The sequence below is a fragment of the Suncus etruscus genome, chromosome 10 (assembly GCF_024139225.1).
Source record: "Suncus etruscus isolate mSunEtr1 chromosome 10, mSunEtr1.pri.cur, whole genome shotgun sequence".
Taxonomy (NCBI): Eukaryota; Metazoa; Chordata; class Mammalia; order Eulipotyphla; family Soricidae; genus Suncus; species Suncus etruscus.
In genome coordinates this window covers 48,701,020-48,727,733 of record NC_064857.1, presented here as the reverse complement: position 1 = coordinate 48,727,733, position 26,714 = coordinate 48,701,020, and the positions used below count along the sequence as shown (strand labels likewise).

At 50.9% G+C, this 26,714-nt stretch overlaps 1 protein-coding gene and 1 non-coding gene across 5 annotated transcripts in view; one reads left to right on the top strand and one right to left on the bottom strand.

The window, feature by feature from the left end:
* Positions 1-2,128: 2,128 nt before the first annotated feature.
* EHMT1 (euchromatic histone lysine methyltransferase 1) overlaps positions 2,129-26,714 on the top strand; it is a 72,112-nt gene continuing 47,526 nt past the window's right edge. For 3 of the 4 annotated variants that reach the window (XR_007499600.1, XM_049781974.1, XM_049781975.1), the window contains exon 1: positions 24,125-24,188. Coding sequence is in view for 1 of the 4 variants with exons in the window: in XM_049781973.1 (XP_049637930.1) it covers positions 2,145-2,165; positions 24,125-24,188 (85 nt within the window). In the remaining 3 variants the exon portion in view is untranslated. Of the gene's footprint in view, positions 2,166-24,124; positions 24,189-26,714 lie in introns of those variants that run through there. The other variant, XM_049781973.1, reaches the window with a different exon arrangement.
* Positions 17,546-17,648, bottom strand: LOC126021563 (U6 spliceosomal RNA). Its single transcript, XR_007500068.1, has one exon. It is a non-coding gene; the product is annotated as a U6 spliceosomal RNA (small nuclear RNA).

The following is a 26,714-nucleotide window of genomic DNA, read 5'->3' as shown; positions in this document are numbered from 1 at the left end:
TGTGTCTCCTGAGAGCCTAGATGAGTGCCTCCTTGCTTCTCTGTTTTTTTTTTTTTTTTTTTTTTTTTTTGGGTTTTTGGGCCACACCCGTTGACGCTCAGGGGTTACTCCTGGCTATGCACTCAGAAGTTGCTCCTGGCTTGGGGGACCATATGGGACACCGGGGGATCGAACCGCGGTCCGTCCAAGGCTAGCGCAGGCAAGGCAGGCACCTTACCTCTTGCACCACCGCCCGGCCCCGCTTCTCTATTTGTAAGATTTGACTAGAATCTCAATTTCAGCCAATGCTTTTTATTCAGCAAGGGGTGGGGGTGGGAACAGGAGAAACAGGTCCGACTTTGAGTACTGGAGAGCAGAAACCAGTGTATGGGGGGGGGTACTACTAGCTTGGCTTGCAGGAAAAGGCAAAATCTGCACCTAGCTTGGGGGTGACAGCTTCTATTTAGGGACATCCCTCTCCAAAGTCAGACTTCACCAACCATACCAGGTGGGACATCAGGCAGGGTCCCCTCACACCTTCTCTGGGACACCCTCTCTGCTGCCACACCCGGTTCAGGTGTTCAGGATTTACTCCTGGCTCTGATCTCAGGAAGCACTTTGAGCGCGCTGCAGGCGCGAGCGCTTGTCCGCACCCCCCCCCCCCCCGCGACTGTAAATAGTATTTTTACGAAAAAAAAAAAAAAACAAACCGTTTTTTTATTTTGATTTTTGGGTCACACCCGGCAGCACTCAGGGGGACCATATGGGATGCCGGGATTCGAACCACCATCTTTCTGCATGCAAGGCAAACACCTTACCTCCATGCTATCTCTCCAGCCCCACTGAAATAAAACCTTTAATCTGCAAAACAGAAATATATAAAATGATTTGAGCTGATTTTTCTAATCAGAGGTGATGTCTGGATTGATGGCTACAATGAGAACGTTTTGCAATGCATAGCTTTTCGAAGCGGGGTTTGAAGCAGGACACAGCAACTCTCAGCTCCAGCGACATAAACACAGGGCTTAGCTTGTTAGGAGTGTTTGCCGAGGTCAAACGCGCCCCACTATTTGAGAACCACTGCCCTATGGGATGCCGTGTGTGTGTGTGTGTGTGTGTGTGTGTGTGTGTGTGTGTAACCGTATGGGATGCCGGGGATGGAACCTGACAAGCCGTGTGTCGGCCAAATGCCCTCCCTGCTGTGCTATTACTTGGCCCCATGCCTCCTATGGGATGCCGTGTGTGTGTGTGTGTGTGTGTGTGTGTGTGTGTGTGTGTGTGTGTGTAACCGTATGGGATGCCGGGGATGGAACCTGACAAGCCGGGTGTCGGCCAAATGCCCTCCCTGCTGTGCTATTACTTGGCCCCATGCCTCCTATGGGATGCCGTGTGTGTGTGTGACAAGCCGTGTGTCGGCCAAATGCCCTCCCTGCTGTGCTATGACTTGGCCCCATGCCTCCTATGGGATGCCGTGTGTGTGTGTGTGTGTGTGTGTGTGTGTGTGTGTGTGTGTGTGTGTGTGTGTGTGTGTGTGTAACCGTATGGGATGCCGGGGATGGAACCTGACAAGCCGGGTGTCGGCCAAATGCCCTCCCTGCTGTGCTATTACTTGGCCCCATGCCTCCTCCCTTTTCAACCAGATCATGGTCCCAAGCCGGGGTCCCGCCAGCCAGGCACCCCCGCAGCCCGGGCCGTTCTCACCCAGTGTCGAGTCCCGCCCTGAGTCAACCAACAGACACCCAAGTACAAGTCGCCCTTGGCCCGGAGCACGCCCCGGTGCAGCCGGGTCTCATCGCTGAGGCCCCGAGCGGGTGAAGCCCGCATCCCGTCGTGGTAGCCGGGAGGTCGCCGCCACCAAGTCTCCCAGTCCGGAACAGGCCACGCCGGCCACGCCCGCCTCCCGCCGCCGCCGCTGCCACCCGTGCACGCCTCGGCAGCAGCCGGCGCCATGGAGGCCGCAGCGCACTGCGCAGGCGCGAGCGTGGGCACAGGCGCAGTGGGGCGCGGGGACGCCGTAACGCGCCGGCGCGGCGGCTGGCGCAGGCGCAGAGGCACGCGGGGCGGCTGTAGAACGCAGGCGCGATTGCTGGCGCAGGCGCAGAGGCGCGCGGCCGCGCCGGGCGATGGCGCGCGGCAGGGGCGGAGCCACGCTACGGGCTCGGGCCATGGCGGCCGCCGACGCCGAGGTGAGGCTCGGGGCTCCAGCGGGGCTCCGTGGGGCTCCGTGAGGCTCCGCGAGGCGAAGGCGCGAGCGGGGCGGGCGCGGGGCTGCTGGTCGTTTGCGGGGCGGGAGCAGGCCGCGCCTCCCTGGCTGCCGCGCTTCGGGCCGCGCCGGGCCGGGCCGAGCGTCGGGCGTGCGGGCCTGGGCGCCTGCTGGGCCCCGCGTCGAGCCCCGAGCACCGTGCGGGACGCGGCGCCGGCCGGGTTGGCGGAGAGGCGGCCGCGCGCCCCGCGCTGACCTTTGGCTCCCGCGCCCGGGCCGGGCCGCCAGAGTCAGTCGCGCCTTTCTTTGTTCGCGCGTCGCCTCCGGGACTGGGCCGGGCCGGGCCGGGCTTGGTTGGGCTGAGGGCGGGGACGGGCCGGAGTGGCCCCTCGGGCTCGCCCCGATTGCTCCGAGCCGCGGAGGTGGCCGCTGTCTCCATCCCCGGGGTCCGTCCCGCCTGGGCCCCCAAGTCCAGGCACCCACGACACACACGATGGAGCTTGACCCGATGCCCGTATGGGGCGCCCGGGTAAGCACATACCATACCATGCCATGCCATGCCGTGCCAGGTCGCCCAAGCCCCCAAATGGGGACTCTTGTGTGTTCTGCGTGCGCTGTGGGGGTCCCCGGACCGAATTCTAGCGCCCACCTTGGTCCCGCCACACTTTTGCTCCCGGGAGCTCCCTGGGCTCGCTCGCTTGCTTGCTTGCTGCTTGCAAGCTTGCGAGCGGACACTTGAAACTTTTCTGATTGCCTGTTTATTTATCCTTCTCTCCCTCTCTCCCTCCCTCCCTCCCTCCCTCCCCGCCTGCCTGCCTTGACCTAGAAAGAGTAAGTTACACTTGTGTCCCTCCAAAGAGACTTAAGTGGGATCAATCCACACCCCGGTCCTGGTCTGTGCTAGTGCATCCATTCGTCCGTTCTCCCGGGCTTCCCAGAAGATGCGGGTTCTGGATCAGGTCTAGTTTTGATTGATGAGGTTGATGGGAATGGGTTGTCCCGTGCCCCCCCCCCCCCCCCTTGCCTTTCTTTTTTTTTTTTCCCCACGAGATCAAGATCCCCATCTAGGCTTTTTCTTTCTGGCTACCCGATCGCTTTGTGTCTTTTCACAGGACAACTTGAAGCTTAAAGAAATACACATACACGGATATCAGAAAAGTCCCCCTCAGGGTTGGTATGCAGCAAGCCCCTGCCACCTTCATTCGGCATTGACCTGGTGTGGCCAAAAACAACAGAAAAGTTATAGTTCCACACACACACCAGGTGGTGCTTAGGTTTTATTTGAAGCTCCTGTGACTGACAGAAGACCATGCCTTTTGCCAGGGATTGAACTCCCGGCCTTGTTGCATACAAAAAGCATGTGCTCCGGTAGTTGCTGAGTGCTCCCTCTCTCTGGCCCATATAAACCTGTGTTTTGCTTTTCAACAAACACCTTTTTCTCAGCAGTGTCGGATCAAGTTCAGTGTCTCACATGTGCAACACAGATCCTCTGTTGCCATATTCTGACCTGGCCCATTAAAAAAGGCTGTCTTATTTATTAAAAAAATAAAAAAAGCCAAACCCTTTTTCTGAGGGGAGGATCAGGTCCACACTTGGAGGTGCTCAGACATTATACCCAACTGTGTTCAGCAGTGGTCAGGCACCATAAGTGTTCCAGACATTTGAACCATAGTTGTAACTTACCTCCTTCACTCTCTCCAGCCCTAAAGGCCTTCCTTCCTTCTTTCCTTCCTTCCTTCCTTCCTTCCTTCCTTCCTTCCTTCCTTCCTTCCTTCCTTCCTTCCTTCCTTCCTTCCTTCCTTCCTTCCCTCCCCTCCCTCCCCTCCCTCCCCTCCCTCCTTCCCTCCCTCCCTTCTCTATTTTTTTTTGGGGGGTAAATATGCGCTGCACTTAGGGATCAACTTCATATGCATTGCCAGGATCCTGCCTGCTGTACTGTTTATTCAGTTTTCCAAATGGCATTTTTTTGTTGTTGTTTTTGGTTTTGGGGTCACACCCAGCAGCGCTCAGAGGTTACTCCTGGCTTCATGCTCATAAATCACTCCTGGCAGGCCTGGGGGACCATATGGGATGGCGGGATTCGAACCAATGATAGCTCTCTCCGGCCCCCAAATGGCATTTTAAAAGTTGCCAGTTCTCTGGTTTCTCGTTTGGAGTGTATGTAGACTTTGTATGCGTGAGCCTGGGTTCAGTTTTTAGCCTACATGGAGCTCCTATGGGTGTGATCCCAAAACCAGAATTAAAAATACAAAAACACACAATACTTTGCTTTTCACTAACCTTTCTTTTACTTTCTGCTCCTTTATTCTAGTTGTTGTTATTATTTTGGTCACATTGGTGGCTCTTAGAGTTTACTCCTGACTTTGTGCTTGGGGATTACACCTGGCAGGGCTTAAGGGACCATATGGGATTCTGGGTGTTGAACCTGGATCATGTTCAAGCAGTGCTTGAACTTGGATCATGTTCCTGCCCCCCTTCCATTTTTAGTTTTTGGGCCATACCTGTTGGCACTTAGGGATTATTCTTGGCAGGCTTCGGGGCCATGTGGGGTGCTAGGGATTGAACCTGGTTGACTATGTGCAAGGCAAAATGCCTTACTCCTATTGCTATCACTCTGGCCCCTGCCCTTTCATCTTCATTTCTTTTATGTTTTGGGGCCTCACCTGGTGGGGGTGGGTATGATTCTGTGATTGTTGGCTCTGTGTTCAGAGTTCACTCCTGGCAGTGTTCAGGAGACCAACCATTTTCAGTGCCTTAGATTGAATTGGGATTTGCCACATACGAAGAGATCAACAGATGTGACCCCAAACCAAGAACAGAAACAAACAAGTGTTTCTGAGCTTTTGAGCTTTCAGCGCCTGACTCAAGGGTTTTATTATTTATTGACTTACTTTTGGAATTTTGACCCACATCAAGCAATGCTAAGGTTTACTCCTAACTCTGCACTCAGGAATCTCTCCTGGCATGCTTGGTGGACCCTGTCTGGTGCTGGGGATGGAACCCTTCCTGCAGTACTATTGCTCTGGCCCTTGATGCAGGGGTTTTTATCATTTATTTGTTTATTTACTTAGTTTGGCCACACTTGGCAATGCTCAGGGATTGCCCCTGCCTCTGCACTTAAGAATCTGTCCTGGCAGGCTTGGACTCATGGGATGGGGATCGAACCCTTCCTGCTGTACTGTCACTCACTCTGGTCCCTGACTCGGTTTTAGCAGAGGCTGGGCTAGCACATGTGGTAAGTAGAAATGGTGTCCAAAAGGCACTGGGCATCTTACTTTCTAGAGTTCTGTACATGGCCATTGAGGAACAGTCACTCATTTCCCGTTCTTCTTTCTTTGGTGTCACACATCAATTATGCCTGGTGGTACTGGGAACTAGTTTGGGGTTAAGCACCTCAGTGATTCTTAGCCCTGCTCCTGGTGGTCCCTCTGGCTTGATGATGCTTCAGCTTTGTGTTGCCAGTCCTGAGCATAGAACAAGACATCTGTCTGGCCAAATGCCACCAGAGTGTTCCCCTGAGCACTGTTTGAGAGTTTCCTCCCCACAAAGAAAAACAAATACAAACTGTTTTGTATGTTCGTCAACATTTTACTGATTTTTTTTTTTTGGGGGGGGTCACACCCTGTGGTGCTCTCAGGGGTTACTCCTGCCTCTGCACTCATCACTCCTGTTGGTACTCGGGACCCTGTGGGGTTCTGGGGATTGAACCCCATGTGACTGCATACAAGGCAAATGCCCTACCTGCTGAACTATCTCTCTGGCCCTATTACTGAGATTTATTTTTCCCTTGGGTGGGGACAGGGGAGTTTTGGTCAGACCTGGCAGTACTCAGTGAAGCCTTTTTTTTTTTTTTTTTTTTTTTGGTTTTTGTCTTTTAGTTTTTGGGCAACATCTGGTGACGCTCAGGAGTTACTCCTGGCTATGTGCTCAGAAATAGCTCCTGGCTTGGGGGACCAACCTTAGTCCGTCCTAGGTCAGCCACGTGCAAGGCAAATGCCTTACCGCTTACGCCATCTCTCCAGCTCCAGTGAGGCCTATTTCTCTCTTAGTGTTCTGGAGACCAGACATGCAGTGACAGGGATTGAACTAGCATCAGCAGTGTCTGCAAGGCAAGTGTTTTGATGTCTGTACTGAGACGTTTCCAGACCTCCAGTCTGGTGGTTTTTTTTTTTTTCCCCACAATAGTGTACACAGGGCTTACTCCTGTCTCAGATTTAAGCATCACTCCTGGCAGGCTTGTGGTACCCTGTGGGGTGCTGGGATTCAGCCTGGATCAGTTGCATGCTAGGCAGGTGTCCTGACCTGCTGTACTTTTTTTAGCCCCAAGATATCTGGATGCTTTTATGTTTTGTTCATTGTGCCCTGCCTGGTGGTGCTGAGGGTTAACTTCTGGCTTTGCTCAGGGATGGCTCCAGGCTTTTAGATACCTTTATCTTAAGGTGAGGAAGTGTTTAGTTTCAGCCTAGGTTGCTTATTCAGCATATCCTGTCGGAAATAGTTGTTGGAGTTCAATTATTCTTTATTTCTGGATCCTTCCTATTGGTGCTGGGGCTGTTCTCTGTACACCTAACCTCTGGTGTTTCGGCTGAGTTGTGCTGTGCTGTTTGGGCCTAGTGGTGATCAAGAGACCTTATGTTCCCAAGGTTGATTCTAGGCTTCTGAATTGAAGTTATGTGCTAGAATCCTTTTGACCATCTCCCTTACACCATGGACCTGCTACAGTTATGTCACAGAACATTGGGTCCAGAGTTGAGAAGTGGGGCCAGAATGACAGTGCAGCAGGTAATGCACTTCCCTTGCATTTTGCCAACCTGGGATGGATCCTGACATTGACCCCTGGAATCCCAAAAGTTTTCCATGGGTAGCCACTGAACATCACTGGGTATGGCCTCCCATCAAAAGAAATACCTACCTTCCCTCCCAAAGAAAGCATCAAAATTGAGGTCTTCTTATTGTCTTTTTTTGGGGGGGGGGCACATCCAGCGGTGCTTAGTTGTTACACCTGGTTCTGTGCTCAGAAATTGCTCCTAGCAGGCTCAGGGGACCACATGGGATGCCAGAAATCGAACCTGGGTCCATAAGGGTCTGCCGTGTGCAAGGCAAATTGCTGTGCTATCTCTCTGGCCCCCTAACTTACTTTTATTTGGGGGGGGGGAAGGGAGCACACCCAGTAACACTCAGGGATTACTCCTGGCTATGCACTCAGAAATCACTCCTGGCTTGGGGGACCATATGGGACAGCGGGGATCGAACCCAGGTTTATCCTGGGGCAGCCACTTGCAAGACAAAATGCCCTATTGCTCTGCTATCGCTCCAGCACCACTTACTGGTGTTTTTTTTTTGTTGGTTTTTGGTTTTTGGTTTTTGGTTCACACCCAGTGGCACTCGGGTTACTCCTCGCTCTGCTCAGAAATTGCTCCTGGCAGGCTCGGGGAACCATATGGGATGCCGGGATTTGAACCACTGTTGGTCCTGAGTCAGCCGCTTTCAAGCCAAATGCCCTACCGCTATGCTATCCCTCTAGCCCCACTTATTTTTTTTTTTTTAACTTCTCAATATCAAATAAAATGTCTTTGCAATTTTTTGCAAAATTGTCTTTGCAAAATTTGGCGGGGTGGTGGTGGGATGGTTGCTTTTGTGCCACACTTGGCAGGTGCGTTTCTTGGATCTGCACACAGAAATTGCTCCTGGTGGTGCTTGGAAGACCATATCTTGTACTGGGAATTGAACCTGAGTCAGCTACAAGGCAAGCGTCATACCCTGTATACTCTCTTTTCAGCCCTCCCTTGGAAATTTTGTTGTTGTTGTTTTGGTATTACAGCTGGCAGTGCTCAATGGTTACTCCTGGCACTGCACTCAGAAATTACTCCTGGCAGTGCTCTGGTGACCATATGCGTTGCTGGGATCAAACCCGGGTTGACTGTGTGCAAGACAAGTCCCTTATCTGTTGTACTATATGTGGTCCCAGTATTTAGATTATTTTTTTGCGGGGTCACCCCTAGCTATGCTCAGGACTTATTCCTGGCTTTGCACTTCTGGTGACTGGTCTTGGGGGCACCATATATGGTCCCAAGCCTGGGTCAGCCTTCTGCTAAGCATAGTGCTCCATTGGGTTTTGAAGATGCTTGATACACTTTTTTCTTGGTTGGGCTTGGGGCCACGCCCAGAGTAGAGGGGTAACTCCTGGCAGTGTTCAGGGGACCATACCTGGTGCTGGGTCTCAAACTAGGGTTAGCCATATGTAAACAGATGCCTTAACTCCTGTACTATGTCTTTGGCCCTAGAAGTGATTCTTCTAGCTCTCTGAAATGGTGTTTTCATAGGCAGGAATCCACTTTCCCATACTTCATTATTATTTATTTATTTATTTATTTATTTATTTATTTATTTATTTAGTTTTGGTTTTTGGGCCACACCTGGCAGTGCTCAGGGGTCACTCCTGGCTGTCTGCTCAGAAATAGCTCCTGGCAGGCACGGGAGACCATATGGGACACCGGAATTCGAACCAACCACCTTTGGTCCTGGATCGGCTGCTTTCAAGGCAAATGCTGCTGTGCTATCTCTCCGGGCCCCATATGTCATTATTGATTGATTGATTGATTGTTACTTGGGCCACTCCTGGCTATGATTGGACTTACTCCTGGTTCTCAACTTGAATTCTCCCGGTGAAGCTCGGGGCCCATTTATGAGGTTTGGGATTGAAGTTGAATTTGCCTCACCCAGTCTGTTGTACCTGACCTACTCTGGCCCCATAGTACTTTGGTGTTTTTTTTTAATTCTTTTGGTTTTGGGGACATTTGGCTGTGTTCAGGGGTATTTCTGGCTCTGCTCAGGAATTACTATCAGTGGGGCTCTGGGACCTTATGGAATTCCGGGGATTGGACTTGGGTTGGCTACGTGCAAGCAGATACCCTCCACGTTGGACTATGGTCCTGGCCCACGATGCATCAGTGTTAACTGGTCTTTGGGAAAAGTTCTGTTTGTGTTCAACCAGTGGTTCCTGGGACTGCTTATTGCTGTGCTTGCCTTTCTTTTTCTTTCTTTTTTTTTTCCGCCTTTATTTTTCTTTATTTCTTTCCTTCGGCCTAAGCACTATGGGGTTTGGTCCCAAACCAAAATAAACAGAAGAGAATCCTTTGGTTAGAATGATAGTATAGGGGCCGGAGAGATAGCATGGAGGTAAAGCGTTTGCCTTTCATGCAGGAGGTCATCGGTTCGAATCCCGGAGTCCCATATGGTCCCCCGTGCCTGCCAGGAGCAATTTCTGAGCCTGGAGAGATAGCATGGAGGTAAGGCGTTTGCCTTTCATGCAGGAGGTCATCGGTTCGAATCCCGGAGTCCCATATGGTCCCCCGGCCTGCCAGGAGCAATTTCTGAGCCTGGAGCCAGGAATAACCCCTGAACTGCCGGGTGTGACCCACCAAAAAAAAAAAAAAAAAAAAAAAAAGAATGATAGTATAGTGGTCAGGATGCTTGCCTTGTACATAGCCAACCCATTCATTCCTTGCATCCCATATGTTGCCAAGGGCAGAACCAGTCAGTATTGCACTGGGCGTGGCCCCAAAACCAGATAAAATATTAATAATAATAAAAAAAGAATTGCACCCTGGCAGCTATTGGGAGAGTACTGAAGGGATAGTATGATGGGGAGCACTGAAGAGAGAGTACTGACAGTATACTGAAAGGAGAGCACCGATGGAGTAGCAGTGGGAGATTACTGAAGGAGGGTGCCAAGGGGAGTTCTTTTTTTTTTTTTGGGTCACACACAGCAGCACTCAGGGGTTACTCCTGGCTCTATGCTCAGAAATTGCTCATGGCAGGCTCGGGAGACCATATGGGATACCAGGATTCGAACCACTGACTTCTGCATGTAAGGCAAACGCCTTACCTCCATGCTATCTCTCTAGCCCAGCCAAAGGGGAGTTCTGACTGCAGAGAAAAGATAGGAGAATATTGAAGGAGAATACTGACAGTAAAGTACCATATTTTCCAGCATATAAGACGACTGGGCATATAAAATGACCCCCTACTTCTCCTGTTAAAATATAGGGTTTGGGGCCTGGAGAGATAGCACAGCGGCATTTGCCTTGCAAACAGCCGATCCAGGACCAAAGGTGGTTGGTTCGAATCCCGGTGTCCCATATGGTCCCCTGTGCCTGCCAGGAGCTATTTCTGAGCAGACAGCCAGGAGTGACCCCTGAGCACTGCCGGGTGTGGCCCAAACACACCGGGGTTTGGGGGCTCTAGCAGTGGCGCAAGCGATAAGGTTTCTGCCTTGCCTGCGCTAGCCTAGGATGGATTTGTGGTTCATTCCCCGGCATCCCATATGGTCCCCCGAGCCTGCCAGGAGCTATTTTTGAGCACATAGCCAGGAGTAACCCCTGAGTGTCACTGGGTGTGATCCAAACCCCCCCCCCCCCAAAAAAAAAGGGTTTCGGCTGTATTTGTCTTACTTTTCTCAGTGTTGCCTTGCTGCTGGCTCCCATGATCGGCCTCTGCAAGGCATCATTTATTCATGCCATTGCTGTTTCCCTTTTTTTTTTTTTTTTTTTTTTTTGTGGGGTAGGCACACCTGGTGACGCTCAGGGCTTACTCCTGGTTACTCCTGGTTACTCCTGGTGGGCTTGGGGGACCATATGGGATGTCGGGGGTTAAACCTGGGTTGGCTGAATACAAGGCAAACACCTTACCCTCTCATTTACTGATTTGTTTTTGTGCCATACTTGGCGGTGCTCAGGTTACGCCTGGCTGGCTCGGGGGTTCTTATGGGATGCTGGGGATCAAATCTGGGTCAGTCCCAGATTGACTGCCTGCAAGGCAAGCTCCTTGTGGCTTCTTGTGCTTTGGTCCAGCTGCATGGAGGCTGAAACTGCAGCTTTCTAGGTGGGGAGACTGTGTGGAAGAGAGTGGAGGAGAAACCTAGCATGTGGGTCTTAGCTGCCATTATGAAGCTGTGCAGTCTTGGGAGAGAAGCTGTGTGGTCTAGGGGGAGGGTGGCCTGAGCGGCTTACTCTGCAGTGTCTGCACCTATACCTGTGTGGTGTGAGGCTGGTGTAGCTAGGAGCTGGGGGTGGGAGTTGAGCCGCTTTTCTGCGCACTCAGAGGTGCTCCGATGTTTGTGCTGTGCTTCTGATTGTTTGGTAACAGAACCTGGACTTCTCTGGGGCCTTCTGTGCTGCCTTCGCTCTTCTGAGCACGCACCGTGACTGCTGCTGCCCCAGGTCCATTGGTTCACCCTGGTTTGCAAGCACACCTGGATAGGAAGTAAAGCCTGTGAGAGGATGGCAGGAGGCCTCCCTTCTCTCTTCCCACACCCCTTTCTACACACACCCTCTTCCCACACCCCTCTCCATACCTCCTCTCCACCCCTCTTCTTGCCCTGCTGCACCTCCTGCTTCTTCCGGAACTTACAATTCCATAATTTATAGCTGCCTATAAATAGTTACTCTTGTCTATGTGCTCAGAAATTGCTCCTGGCTTGGGGTACCATATGGGATGCCGGGGGATCGAACCAAGGTCCATCCTAGGTCAGCCACATACAAGGCAAGCACCCTACCGCTGTGCCACCTCTCTGACCCCTTGTCTCTACATTTTGGGATGTGTTGGCATCTTTCTTCCTTATGGAGACAGGCTCTTTTTTTTTTTTTTTTTTTTTTTAAAGTTTCTGGGACACACCTAGTGGCCCTCAGGGGTTACTCCTGGCTCTGTGCTCAGAAATCATTCCTGGGCCGGGAGCTGATCCAGGACCTAAAGTGGTTGGTTCGAATCCCGGTGTCCCATATGGTCCCCCGTGCCTGCCAGGAACTATTTTCTGAGCAGATAGCCAGGAGTAACCCCTGAGCACCGCCGGGTGTGGCCCAAAAACCAAAAAAAAAAAAAAAAGAAATCATTCCTGGCAGGCTCGGGACCATATGAGATGGTTGGATTGGTCCTGGTCAGCCACATACAAGGCAAACACCCTACCTGCTGTGCTCCGGCCTCAAGATTCAGGCTCTTGCTTGGCCTCTCTCTGCTCCTGGACCTGCCTTTAGTTTGCCTCGACCTCGAAGCTTGCCCTGTCTCGGAGTCTCTGCTCTGGCTCAGCTGCTGTTTCTGCCCTGGTGGCCTTTCTGTAAGACTTCCTGTGCCTTCCCAGGACTTCAATGAGGCTTCTGGCCCTTGGCTCCTGCCCTTGATTCCTTGTCACTTCTTTTTGGTCCTGCACCCCTTCTCTTCTGAGGGGGAATGTTTGGGCTGAAGCACCCTGCTTGTACTTTTCTTTTTTTTTTTTTTTTTTGGTTTTTGGGTCACACCCGGCAGTGCTCAGGGGTTATTCCTGTCTCCAGGCTCAGAAATTGCTCCTGGCAGGCACGGGAGACCATATGGGACGCCGGGATTTGAACCGATGACCTCCTGCATGAAAGGCAAACGCTTTACCTCCATGCTATCTCTCCGGCCCCTGCTTGTACTTTTGACTATCTCCTTTCTCTTGTGGATCACTTTTATTTATTTATTTATTTATTTATTTATTTATTTATTTATTTATTTATTTATTTATTTATTTATTGGGGGGGCCACACCCGGCAGTGCTCAGGGGTCACTCCTGGCTGTCTGCTCAGAAATAGCTCCTGGCAGGCACGGGGGACCATATGGGACGCCGGGATTCGAATCAACCACCTTTGGTCCTGGATCGGCTGCTTGCAAGGCAAACGCCGATGTGCTCTCTCTCTGGGCCCGTGAATCACTTTCTTAAGTTGCTGCAAGTTCTCCTGAAATGGCACAGCCTGAACCTGAGAGAGACTCTGTAGGATTTGCTCACAGAAGTCCAGACTCAGGATTTCCTGAGTATAGCAGGTGTGACACCTGGTCACTGAGCTAGAGGTGACTACACCCAGCCAGGTGTGATCCCCAGACCAGAAGAACTTGGAGGCAACTCAAGGACTGAACACTCCTAGTACTGACCCTAGACCCCAGGGTCTAGCACCACCAAAGACACAGTGTCACCACTACTGCAAGCACTGTGCTGTTGGTGTGCAGGTGCCAGGCTGTCCCTCCTTCCGGTTCTTGCTTACGCTGGGCAATCACTAATCGGGCCCCAGGAGTCTCATATTGTGGTCCTTGGTATTTGCGTTTCCAATAACACAGATGCAATCTGCCACACGTGAGCTCTGCACAAAGGACTTGACTCTGTAGGAAGGGGAGGAGTATGTGTCTGGCATAGGAAGGTGTGGATGGATGCACAACCCACCTGAATCCTTGGAAAGACTCGTTGTGAATGTAGGATCATGCTTAGCTCCCTGCTTCCCTCCTATCCTCAGTCCATCAGAGGCTCCATAGTGCAGCACCCTGGCCTTGGTTGTCTCTCAGTCTGTGCCTTGGCCCTCTTCATCTTTCCCTTGATGTGGTTGGCTGCAAAGCAAATGCCCTCGCCATTGTACTATCCCTCCAGCCCCAAGAGGGTTTTTTTTTTTGTTGTTTTGTTTTTGGGCCATACCCATTGACGCTCAGGGGTTACTCCTGGCTATGTGCTCAGAAATCACTTCTGGCTTGGGGGGACCATAAGGGACAGCGGGGGTATCGAAGCACAGTTTGTCCTAGGCTAGCACTTGCAAGGCAGATGCCTTCTCTCTAGCGCTTCGGCTCCAGCCCCCCCAAGAGGGTTTTTATGTTTCCTCTGAGCTACACCAGAGGTAATTAGGGCTGATCCCTGGCTCTGCTCAGGAATGACTTCTGGTTTTGCATGGGGTAACCATATGTGCTGGGATTTGAGTCAGTCAGTGGGAAGCAGGGCAAGCAATGCCTTAATCCCTGCATGATTTTCTTCTCTGGTTACGTGTCTCATTTTCTAGAATGTTACTGTTGGGGAAAATTAGATATTTGTCCAATGAGCAATGTCATTTTAGTTCATCTAGAGCTGGAACCATGAGATTGGAGGGGAATCTTTGCTGATAGATTTTTTTGTTTTGTTTTGGTTTTTGGGCCACACCCGTTTGACGCTCAAGGGTTACTCCTGGCTATGTGCTCAGAAATAGCCCCTGGCTTTGGGGGACCATATGGGACCCTGGGGGATTGCGCCTGTTCTACGTTAGACGATAGTGCTTGCAAGGCAGACACCTTACCTCTAGTGCCTCCTTCCCGGCCCCAGGTTTTTTTTTGGGCCACATCTGGTGATGCTCAGGGATTACTCCTTTCTTTCTTTCTTTTTTTTTTTTTTTTTTTTGGTTTTTGGGCCACACCCAGCGGTGCTCAGGGGTTACTCCTGGCTGTCTGCTCAGAAATAGCTCCTGGCAGGCACGGGGGACCATATGGGACACCGGGATTCGAACCAACCACCTTTGGTCCTGGATCGGCTGCTTGCAAGGCAAGCTGTGCTATCTCTCCGGGCCCGGATTACTCCTTTCTATGCGCTTAGAAATCGATCCTGGCTTGGGGGACCGACCATATGGGACGCTGGGGGATCAAACTGTGGTACCTCCTGAGTTAGCTGCTTGCAAGGCAAATGCTCTACCACTGTGCTTTCGCTCTGGCCCCTGATAGATTATATTTTTGCTTTTGAGCGATAGCTAGCTTAGTTCAGGGGTTACTCCTTGCTCTTTGCTCATGGCTCACTCCTGGTGGGGCTTGGGGAACCACATGGGGTACTGGGGATCGGACCTGAGTCAGCCACATGCAAGGCCAACTCCTTCACTGTTCTTTTCCGCCTGCCCCATATGCTCATGGGATTTGAGGATGAAGCTATCCCAGGCCAGGGCAAGCCTGTACCTCTGACCGGCATCCTGAGAAGTTGAGGGGACAGGCGCTGGGAAAGACCACAGGCCAACAGTCAGGAGCAGAGTGATGCCAGCAGAGGCCCAGTAGCAGTCCTGCATTGAGCAGAGCAGAGGAGATTCCCCTTAGCCCCAAGCATGTTACTCAACCGCTTGGTTCTGACTTCCTGGCACTAGGACCAAGAACAGGAAGACTGGCCTTGGATTGGTTTTAAGCTGCCTCTAGGAAACAACTTCTTGTTCTTCTTCCTCCTCTTCCTCCTCCTCTCCGTGTGTGTGTGTGTGTGTGTGTGTGTGTGTGTGTGTGTGTGTGTGTGTGTGTAGGGTGGGGGTAGGGGATAGTGGTATAAACCCAAGACCAAAACATGTGCATAAAACATGCTTAGTCTGGGGTCACGGTGATTGTACAGAGGGAGGTGCTTGCCTTGCACGTGGCCGACCCAGTTTTGATCCAGGCAGTTCAAGGGACCACGTAGGTCTTCAACATGCAAAGGGGCCAGAGGTATCATCGTTGTAACGGAGAGCATTTTGCACACATTTTGCACACGTTAGCCTCAGGTTCCATCCCTGGCACTGCATTTGATTTACTAAGAGAAAGCCCAGAGCACTGTGGGGGATGGTCATCCAAAACCTGGACCAGAGTGTGCTTCCCAGATGTGAGCAGCACCTTGACACCACTAGAGGGAGTCTTTTATGTTCTGATCATCTTTCTGCTTACTGTGGTGTTTTTTTTTTTTTGTTTGTTTGTTTGTTTTTTTTTGATTTTTGGGTCATACCTAGTGGCACTCAAGGGTTACTCCTGGCTCTGTGCTCAGAATTCACTCCTGGCAGGCATGGGGGACCATATAGGGTGCCAGAATTTGAACCATCATCCGTCCTGGATCAGCTGCATGCAAGGCAAACGCTCTATCGCTGTGCTATCTCTCCACCCCTGTTGCTGGTGTTTCTATTTGGAGGCTGGGGATTGAGCCTGGGTTTGCTGTGTGTAAGGCAAATGCCTTCCCTACTGTGCTCCTTCTGGTGCCTGTATTTACTCTTGGAGCCACAAGATGGATTGTGATAACTGAGACCACCCACCCTGTTTGGGCCGAGGATTCACAGTTGGGTCAGTGTCTGGCGAGTTCCAGAGAGCTGGAGTGGTAGGAATTCCCGTCGGAATTTGAGTCTGCCCATGCAGTTCCTGCTGCCTACTCCCTCTTTCCCTGTACTCACAAACACTCCTGAACTTTCCATGGTAAAGGGGTGGTTCTAGTTTCTGGGTGTATTAGTCTGGACCTCTGGCTCCCCTGGGTGAGGAACAATAGAAGATGCTCTTTGCTGGGGAGAGGAGAGAGGACAGCTAGCCATCATGGCACTTTCTTGTATGCAGCTGACCCGAGTCCCATCCTTGGCACCCTATATGGTCCTCTGAGCCCTAGCAGGAGTGAGCCCTGAGCACTACCAGGTGTGTCCCAAAAAGCAAATTATAAAAAGAACAACTGTCCTAGGAGGCAGGGAGCTGGGGGAGCAGCCCAGCTTGTGGGCAGGGAGCTGGGAACTAGGAGAAGGCAGCCCTGCCCGCTGCCTCTCTGTCTACAGGATATCCCTTCTGCTGCCTGCTGCCTGCCTATCCTCAGGGCACCCCTTCCTGCCTGCTGCCTGGCTATCCACAGGGCAACCTTGCCCACTGCTCTCCCACTGCCTGTCCTTAGGGATTCCTACTCTTAGCCTGCCTGCCACCTGTCCATTTTCAGGGACCCTTGCTAGACTGTCATGTGCTTCAGTTCTTGAGACCTGTTCTTGGGCCTTGGAGCAGGCTCAGAGGCTGGCATTGGAGCTTGGGCTATGTGGCTGGGCTCCAGGAAAGCTGCTCCCGTTTCTCCCTCTTCGTCTCAGTTGTACTGGGAAGCCAGTAGATTCCAGACATGGGATTGGATTGATCTTCCCTGGTCTATACAGAGCAGTAGGATGGAAGATGTTGAATCCTGCAGTGAACCTCTGCTGGCTCAGTCTTGGCCTGACTGCTGGCCCTGTGGGCTCCCCACGCACTTGGCCACCTCTGTCCCATCCAGTGTGTGGAGGGATTGCACAGTGCAAGACCCTTTCTTCCAGGGCTTCCCTCCTGTGGAGACAGCGATGAGGTCACTCTACCACAGGTGGTGGCTAAAAGAAGGGACCCTCTAGGGCGGAAGCTGGCAGAGACTAGTGTGAAGGTAGAGAGAGACCCAGCTCTCAGTACTTTGACCTTGTGGTACAAAGGATGAATTTTGAAAAGTGATGGGACTCAGCTAACTTTTCTGTAAGACATCATATCATATGATCTTTCTCTAATGCAGAATCCTTTTTATTTTCTAACTTTAAAAGACAAAGTTAAGAGGTGGGAGAGACAGCATAGTTCAGTTTCTGGTATCCTATATGGTCCCCCAACTCACCGGGAGTGAATTTTTTTAGTGTTTGGGTCAGACCTGGCAGCACTCAGGGGTTACTCCTGGCTCTACACTCAGAAATTGCTCCTGGCAGGCTCGGGGTACCATATGGGATGCCAGGATTTGAACCATTGTCCTTCTGCATGCAAGGCAAATGCCCTATTTCTATGCTATCTCTCTGGTCCCCAGGAGAAATTCTTTTTTTTTTTTTTTTAAATATGGAATGCTTCACGAATTTGCATGTCATCCTTGCGCAGGGGCCATGTTAATCTTCTCTGTATTGTTCCAATTTTAGTATATGCTGCTGAAGCGAGCACCAATCTGATTTCTAATGGGGTTGACCATCCTCATTATTCTCCTGGCATGGTTAATTTTACTTTTTTCTTTTTTTTTGTCACACCTGGCAGTACTCAGGGCCCACTCTTGGTGGGCCTTGGGGGACCATATGGAGTATGGGGTACCAGGATCAAACACAGATAAGCAGTGTGCAAGGCAAGCACATTTCCTGCTGTCTTATCTCTGCACTGGATCATTAGTTTATTTATTCATTTGTTTGGTTTTTGGGCCACCCCTAGCATGTTCAGGGGTTACTTCTGACTCTGTACTCAGGAATCACTCCTAGAGGTTGGGGTTGGGGAAGTCATGGTGCTTGGTATCAAACCCGGGTCAGCCATGTGCAAGGAAGTGCACTTTTACTACAGCCTGGATCATTTTTTTTTGTTTGTTTGTTTTTGGGCCACACCCGGCGGTGCTCAGGGGTTACTCCTGGCTGTCTGCTTAGAAATAGCTCCTGGCAGGCACGGGGGACCATATGGGACACCGGGATTCGAACCAACCACCTTTGGTCCTGGATCAGCTGCTTGCAAGGCAAACGCTGCTGTGCTATCTCTCCAGGCCCCAGCCTGGATCATTTTATTAATAGCTTTTCTGGTCATTCTGTCTCTAAGTGCCCCTTCACCTGGTACTGCTTTCTTGACTGTGTGACTGTTATTGCTCCTTTGATGAAAAAATTTTTTTATATATTACTCCTCACTCTGCACTCAGAAATCGCCCCTGGCAGGCTCAGGGGATATATGAGATGTCGGGAATCAAACCCAGGGCTGTCCTATGTTGGCCGTGTGCCAGGCAAACACCCTACTGCTATGCTCCAGCCCCCAGAATTTTATATTTTGGACTTAGTTTTCTTCCAGAGAATGTTATTGTGACTGATGGATGTGGTTACAGTCTTTCCTGCCAGCTGTTAGGAGCTGGATAGTTTGGGGTCTCTGTCTCTCTCTGTCTCTGTCTCTCTCTCCTTTTTCCCCCCTCCCCCACTGGTTCTCCTGGTTCTGGGGTCTCTCCTCGTGTCCTAGGGATAGCCTCCCAGAACTAGGCATGCTTGACCAGCAGTGCTAGCACCCATGGGTGGCTCCCACTGCAGCCGAGTACTCTCTTAGACCCCTCTGGGAGCCATCCTGGGTTTAGAGTGCCTTCAGCCCAAAGCTCTTGAAATGATAATGACCCTCTTTCTTTCAGGGCTCACTTGGTTTGAGTTTATTTACTTTGGTCCAATAAATAGTGAAGATTCGTTGAAAGTTGGTACTTTCTGTCCTGAGCTCAGTAGGCTGAGGGTGACCTGATCCCCCCAAGGCCCAGCATTGTCCACAGGAAAAGTTGATAATGGACTAAGTTTTCTCCCAGTAACTCCTCCCACCTCTGCTTTTCAAGGAAAGTGTTTGTTTATTTATTTATTTCGTTTTTGGGTCACACCCGGCGACGCTCAGGGGTTACTCCTGGCTCTATGCTCAGAAATTGCTCCTTTGATGAATAATTTTTTATATATTACTCCTCACTCTGCGCTCAGAAATCGCTCCTGGCAGGCTCAGGGGACCATATGGGATGTTGGGATTTGTATCACCGTCCTTTGCATGCAAGGCAAATGCCCTACCTCCATGCTATCTCTCCAGCCCCAAGGAAAGCTTAGGAGTTCTAAGAACTTTTCTGCCAACGGGGGGGCAATTTGGGTCAGGGCATGGGCCCAAATGTGGTACCTTGGGAAGTGCCCTGTGGTGTCAGCGATTCTCAGGTGGCACCTGGCTACTTTCCAGAAACTGTATGGAGCTGGGTCAGGCCAGTTGTGTGCAAGGCCTATTTGTGCCTTGACCCCCGCATGTTATCTCCACTTTTTTTTTTCTTTTGGTTTTTGGGCCACACCCGGCGGTGCTCAGGTGTTACTCCTGGCTAGCTGCTCAGAAATAGCTCCTGGCAGGCACGGGGGACCACATGGGACACCAGGATTCGAACCAACCACCTTTGGTCCTGGACCGGCTGCTTGCAAGGCAAACGCCGCTGTGCTATCTCTCCGGGCCCACATTTTGGTTGAATTTTATTTGGGGCCACTGTCCGAGCTCCCACCTGGGTCAAACCTGCATTTCCTCCATGCCAGGTGTGCACTCTATGCTCATTCTCTAAGGCAGCTAGACTATGGTTATTTATTTATTTATTAATTTTGTCCCCAATTATTGCTCTGTGGACTTGGAGCCACTCTTTGCAGTACTTGTTGGACTCGCCAGCTGCTTGTGGGCAGTTTGTCCTTGGAGGTTGTCTGGGCAGCTGTTTTATGAGTCTTCGTGTGTTGGACTGTATATGTGTACAGGGGTGTCCGAGTGCCGCCAAGCACTGTGCCCTCCAAGACCTTCTGTTCTGGGTAGCATCTCTCTGCAGCTCAGGGTGTGGGTGTAATGCTGGGAGTGAGCCAGGGCCTTGCTGCTGACTCTGCTGGGACCAGCTAGGCACTGTGTTCCTCTTGGCTCCTGCTTCCCTGATAATTTCTCTGCCTCTCACCATGTGGCCAGTAGAGGGATGGGGATCTGGAAAGGTCCTTTTCTCAGGCCTGCCACTGGGTACAACTCAGGTCTCCTGCTCCCACTTCCAGAGACCGGATGTTGGTGCCACAGGCCCCTACAGTGATCTGTCCCATGACTGCCCAGGAGCAGCCCCTTGTTGGCCTCTGGCACCAGGACTCAAGACTGATTGGGTTGCAGGCAGGGGGATTGCTCTGCCTCTTCTGGCAGTGAAGGTGGGTAAGTGGGGGTTGGTCTCTTCGGGAGACCTTTGAGGGCTGGGCTGGCCAGAAAATGGAACTGCAAGGGTGCATTCTGCAGAGACAGTTGCGGGTTAAATGGGTGACGGGAAGACAGAGTCTGCTTGAGTTTCCAAAGTTCCTTAAATGTAATTTCTGGGGCGGTTTTTGGGTATTGTGTTTTCCAAATTTAGGAACCAGCTCTTCTTTTTTTCTGCCAAGGAAAAGAACAAAAAGACAAAAGAGGAAGAGGAAATCTATCGATACTGAAATAATTCATTCATCTTCTCCCCACCCCTTTTGTAATTAGCTTGTATAATTAGTCCGTGGAAAATGGTTTGAAATTAGGGGGTGGGCAGAGAGCGCTTGCTGTCTCTCATCATCATGCCATCTCCGAGTGTCCTGGACTGGCGTGGCCCCGTCTCAGGCTATCACTGAGTGTTGGGGTCAGCGCATCCTTTTCCGGAGCCTGGGAGGGTGGGTACTTCTTCTCTGCTCACCCCCTGGGTGAGAGTGTGCTTGTGGCGAGCTGCGTGCCGAGACTGTCTCTTCTGTGTGGTTGCTGTGCTAAGTGTCTGCAATCCCTGTGGGTGCTATGAGGGCTCCCTACCCCCCGCCATGGCCACAGTGCAGAATGGAGGTCCTTGAGACCTGCTGGGAAGGTGCTGCATTTGTGAGTTAGCCCATGGACAAGTAGTTAGGGCCTGCTTAGGCCACCAGGGTTGATGTGAGCCTTTCTTTGAGGATGAGTGAGGGCCTAAGTGCACTGCTCAGGAGATCTGCACCTCTCTGCAAGTGACTCCCTGGCTGGGCCTCAGTCAGGAGCCAGAGTCAATCTGAGTTGGGTGTGGAGCTTTCCCAGACTTGTCCTGAGGCCAGCGGCAGAGTTGGAGCTTTTTTGAATGTGTAAGCACCTTCCTTTACTGCCCTTAATGGGATTGAATAGGCCCAACCTGTGGGAGCAGCTTTGGGACCGCTGGGGTTACCCACTGACCCCAGGTAGCCTTCTCAGACCTTCCCATGTTTGCTAACTCAGATGATTGCATTTTGATTATATGTGGAAGGCATTCACTTTTGTTTGTTTGTTTATGTGTTTATTTATTTATGTATTTATTTAAGTTTTGGACTATGTGGCATTGCTCAGGTCTCATTCCCTGCTCTGTGCTCAGGGATCAGTCCTGGTGGTGCTCAGGGGATCATGTTCTCAAATTCAGGGACTCAAACCCAGGTCGGCTACATGCGAGGCTCATGCCCTGCCTGCTATATTCTCTCCAGCCCCAGAAAGTGGGGTAACACCACAGTATTGCCAGTGGAGCCCTCCTCAGATGTGCATGCATGCATGTGTGTGTAGGCGTTGCATGCTTGTATCTGCAGTGCGGCTCTTATGGTCATACTCAGAAACTGGGTCTGAGAAAGCCCCATGGCACTGAGACCATCCAAGCCCATGTTCTTTCTCTCTGCACTCTGTATTCCAGACTGTGCCCTTCCCAGCGATTCTCATTGGATGCATGTGAGCTGGGGGTGGCAGCTGGGTCTGGGGTGACCTTGTGCAGGTGCCTGCTCTTACTCTCATGTTCATTCACCTTGACGTGCTGTGCTGAGTTGTGTAGAAGGAAGTGCCCTGGGTTGGTCTGAGAATCTCGGTTTTGTGGGCATCTTTGCTCAGGACACTGCCAGAGGAGGGGACTTAAGGGATTTGTCTTTTTTTTTTTTTTTTTTTTATCTGTTTCGGGGATGGTCTCAGAAGTGGTTGGGTGGTACTTCCCAGCTCTGGGCCTGGGTGTTACTCTTATTTTTTTTTTTTGGTTTTTGGGTCACACCCGGCAGTGCTCAGGAGTTACTTCTGGCTCTGCGCTCAGAAATCGCTCCTGGCAGGCTCAGGGGACCATAGGGGATGCCGAACCATTGTCCTTCTGCATGCAAGGCAAATGCCTTACCTCCATGCTATCTCTCCGGCCCCTGGGTGTTGCTCTTGACTTCTGTGCTTGGGGATGGTTCTTGGGCGAGGTGGGGACCACATGATGCTGTGGATCGAGGCTGGGCTCTGTGGGTTGAGTCTGGATTCCAGCCCTTGGCACAAACTCGCTGGCCTGACTTAGTTGTTTGTGTCAGGAGGGTTTGAGGGTCACAGCCATCACTGCTCCGGACTGCTGCTGGCTTGGTGCTCAGGGCAGCTAATGGGTTGGCAGTATCTTATTTCTGCTCTCTGACCCTCACTGAGCTGTCTAGGAAAGGCAGGCCCCTTTTCCTGTGGCCTGTCCTCTGTCAGGGTGTCTGCTGCTGTCTTGCTGGGGGTACCTGCAGGCTTGTGTTGTTCCCTGCCTTGTCCATGTAGAAGAGCACAAAGCTGGGGCTCAGTCTCACCTGCCTCATGCTGCAACTGCTGTTCCTTTAGGGTAACATGGATGGTTTCACGAATCAGCAATGGGGTGTGTGTGTGTGTGTGTACATGTGAGCTCACAATATGTGTGTGTATTTGTCTGTGTGTGCATGTGTGAGCAGAACCCAGCTACTGTGCATGTGTGCATGTGAGTGTATATATGTGTGTTCTTATGCATATGTGTGCCTGTATACATGCATGTCTATCTGCACCCATGTGTTTGCTCATGTGCATGTGTGCACCAGAGATCAAACCATGATCTCATGCATGCCAGAGCAGTGTGCTTGACACATATCATGCCTGACTTTCAATTTACTTCTGGTGGCTGTGTCCTGGGTCCTGCATGATCAGCACTTGGGCTTGCTCTCCCCAAGGGGCAGCAAAGATTCTTGTCTCCACCCATGTGGACATGTGAGGGCTACTGCCCTTTTTGGGGTGATCACATGTCATTCTCCCTTTTGTCCAGTGGCTTCTGGATCATCAGAGAAGGGAGACTTATTTTCCCTGTCCTACCCCCCCCCCCCCTTAGGTGATCCTGTGGGACTTGGCTGTTCAGTGGCTGTGCCTGCGGCATTCTCAGAAGATATGGGGGGGGGGGTCTGGAAAGGGCTCCATATCCTTCTTGTGGGCTCATCCCCTGTGTAATCCAGTGCAGGAAGACTGCAGTCTGGGAGAGAGGTACTGGAATTGAGGGAAGCTCAGTGCCTAACTCCACTGCTGGGAGTCAGGTGCCACTGGCTCCTGGAGCCCTGAGTGCCCAGTGCAGAGTTACATGGACATTGGCAGCTGTGGACCTTATGGGTTGGGACAGTTCCTGGCCCTGCCCTGCAGTGACTGCTGCATGCAACAGTGGAGCATCACTATCTGGCCTTGGCAGGCTTGTGCAAAGGCACAGGGGTCGTTTAGGGCCTTATGGGTCCTGTCTGCATGGAGCAGACGCTAAGAGGAATTCGAGAGGAGGAGAGCTGCTCCAAGCATTGGCTCTGTTTGGTTATTCTGTGTCTTGGATTGAGTTGTTGGTGACACCAACAACCTCTGAATGGAATGAACTTGGAAAACAGTCTGAATATTTGTGCTTTAAAGTATTGGTGTTGTAACTTTTTTTTTTTTTTTTTTTTGCTTTTGTTTATTTTTGGGCCACACTTGGCAACACTTAGGTCTTGCTCCAGGCTCTGGGACCCTGTGGGGTACTGGGAATTGAGCCTGATCAGCATGTGCAAGGCAGGTTATCTTACCACCACCACTGTCTCTGAGGACCCCATGGTTGATTCTGTGGTGTTCAGTGTGCATGGGGCGGCAGGTGCATATGTCTGGGAAGACTCCAGGTGAAGTGTCTTTTCTTTATTGCAGGCAGTTCCGGCCAAGGGCGACCCTAAGCAGGATTCCTGCCTGAAGACGGAGCTGAGGGAAGAAGGTAAGTGCTGGCGTCCCCTCTTGTTCTGTCTACTCTGTCATGCTCGGTTGTGATTGTGAGTTGAAGGAAGCTCTGGGGGAGCCTGGGGCCAGGGCTGGAGAAGAGTGTCTGCAGTGTGGCCTGGGTGACAGGCTGTCTTCAGAGGTGGCTGCCACCTGTCTCTGTATGGGGCCCTGGACAGGCTGTGACAAATGGTGCCCCAGCATCTTACTGAGTCCTTGTGCCATGGGAGAACGGTGTTCTGTCTGTTTGGTTTTGTTTTTGGTTCACACACAGTGATGCTCAGGGATCACTCCTTGCAGGGCTTGGGGGACCTGAAGGGATGCCGGATATTGAACCTGGATCAGCTGCGTGCAAGTCTAGCATACTCCCCTCTACCCTGTCTGTCTAGCCCTAGTCCCATGGTGCCCTTGTGTGGCCATTGCTGTGGGTGACCCAGGGGTGGCATTTAACTTGGGAAGGTGCACTTTGAGGCACTCTATCTTGAGGTAGGATTGTCTGGTATCCAGTGTACCATACTGCTCCCCCAGTGTGCCTGTGTCCCTGCTACTTGGTCCCTTCCTGTTTGTGCCCTCTTCACACTTCAGCAGCCTCGGCTGTAGACGGGATCTCGCTTTGTTCCCCCCACAGGTCTGTCTTCACCCCCTTGTTTCTGTACGCGTCACATAGGAGTGTACTTACTTACCTTGTGTTTTCTTGTCCTCCTGATTCAGCTCTGCCTGCTGCCTCCTTGCTCTTGCAGGTTGGAGCACACAGTGAGTGGCATTTTATCTTCTTTATTTTTGGCTTTTGGGCCAAACCTCCATTGCTCAGTACTCACTTCCTTCTCCTGCTCCAGGATCCCTAGAGGTCATATGCTACTTAGCCAAATCCAACCGGTTTGGATGAGTGCAAGGCAAATGCCTTAGTCACCTAACCCCTGTACTGGCTCTACAGTACCGCCTAAGGTCTCTTGTTGGTGCTGTTCTGACCCTGCCTCTAAATTGAATTCTTTGTGATGTCTTGATGTGTTAGCCTCCCTTTGATTTCTGATGATGATGGGGGTTTGGGCCACATCTCGTGATGCTCAGGGGTTATTCCTGGCTAAATGCTCAGAAATTGCTTTGGGCCCCATATTAGGGGAAAGGCTTTTAGTTTGTCCCCATAGAGTATAGTGTTTGCTGTGGGCTTGCAATAAATGTATTTGACTAGATAGAGGAAAGTTTTTTTTTTTTTTCAATTTTTTTGTTGGTGGGGGAAGCACACCTGGCAGTGCTCAGGGGTTACTCCTGGCTCTGGGCTCAGAAATTGCTCCTGACAAGCTCTGTGGACCATATGGCATGTCCGGAATCAAACCCGCTTCTGTCTTGGTGGGCTGTGTGCAAAGTAAATGCCATACTGCTGTGCTATGGCTCTGGCCACCCCAAGTTCTTTCAGTTCTCATTTTATTGAGTGCTTATCTTGAATGGGTGCTAGATCCTGTCAAATTTTGTCTCTGAATATATTGCTATGGTCATAAGATTTTTATTATTTTTTGTTTTTGTTTTTGGGCCACACCCGTTTATGCCCAGGGGCTACTCCTGGCTATGTGCTCAGAAATTGATCCTGGCTTGGGGGGACCATATGGGATGCCGGGTATCGAACCGTGGTTCATCCTAGGCTAGTGCTTGCAAGGCAGATGCCTTATCTCTAGCGCCACCGTTCTGACTCCAAGATTTTTATTTTTCTTTAATTGATGCAGTATATTATGTTGATTGACTTGCATATGTTAAACTATCCTTTCATCCCCGATGAATCCTACATAATCATGTTGAATGATCTATTTGATACATTGTTGGATTCAGTTTGCTAGTATTTTGCTGAGAATCTTTACATCTGTGTTCATCAAGGATATTGGCTTGTAATTCTCTTTTGTTGTGGTCTTTTTGCTTTTGGTATCAAGGATGTTTGCTTCATAGAAATGGTTTGGGAGTGTTTCTGTTTCTTGAGTTTCCTGGAAGAACCTAAAAAGAATTGGCAGTAAACCTCTTGAAAAGTTTGAAAGAATTCGGAGCCGGAGAGAGAGCATGGAGATAAGGCGATTGCCTTTCATGCAGAAGGTCGATGGTTTGAGTCCGGGCATCCCATATGGTACCCTGAGCCTGCCAGGAGGGATTTTTGAGCATGGAGCCAGGAGTAACCCCTGAGCGCTGCCGGTGTGACCCAAAAACCAAAAAAAAAAAAAAAAAAAAAAAAAGTTTGAAAGAATTCACTAGTGAATCTATATGGTCCTTGGCTTTTGTTTTTGGGAAGACTTCATTTTCCTTGATAGTGATGGATCTGTTCAGATATTCATATATTCCAAATCATCTTGATTTTTAGTTTTGGGAGGCTCTATGAGTCCCAAGGATTTATCTATTTCTTCTGGGTCTTCTAGGTTCTGTCATTTCACGATATAAAGCTTCTCAAAGTAATCTCTGATGATCCTCTGAATTGTAGTATTTGTTGTGACATCCTCCCTTTCATTTCTGATTCAGTTAATTAGGATTCTCAGTCTCTGTCCCCCCT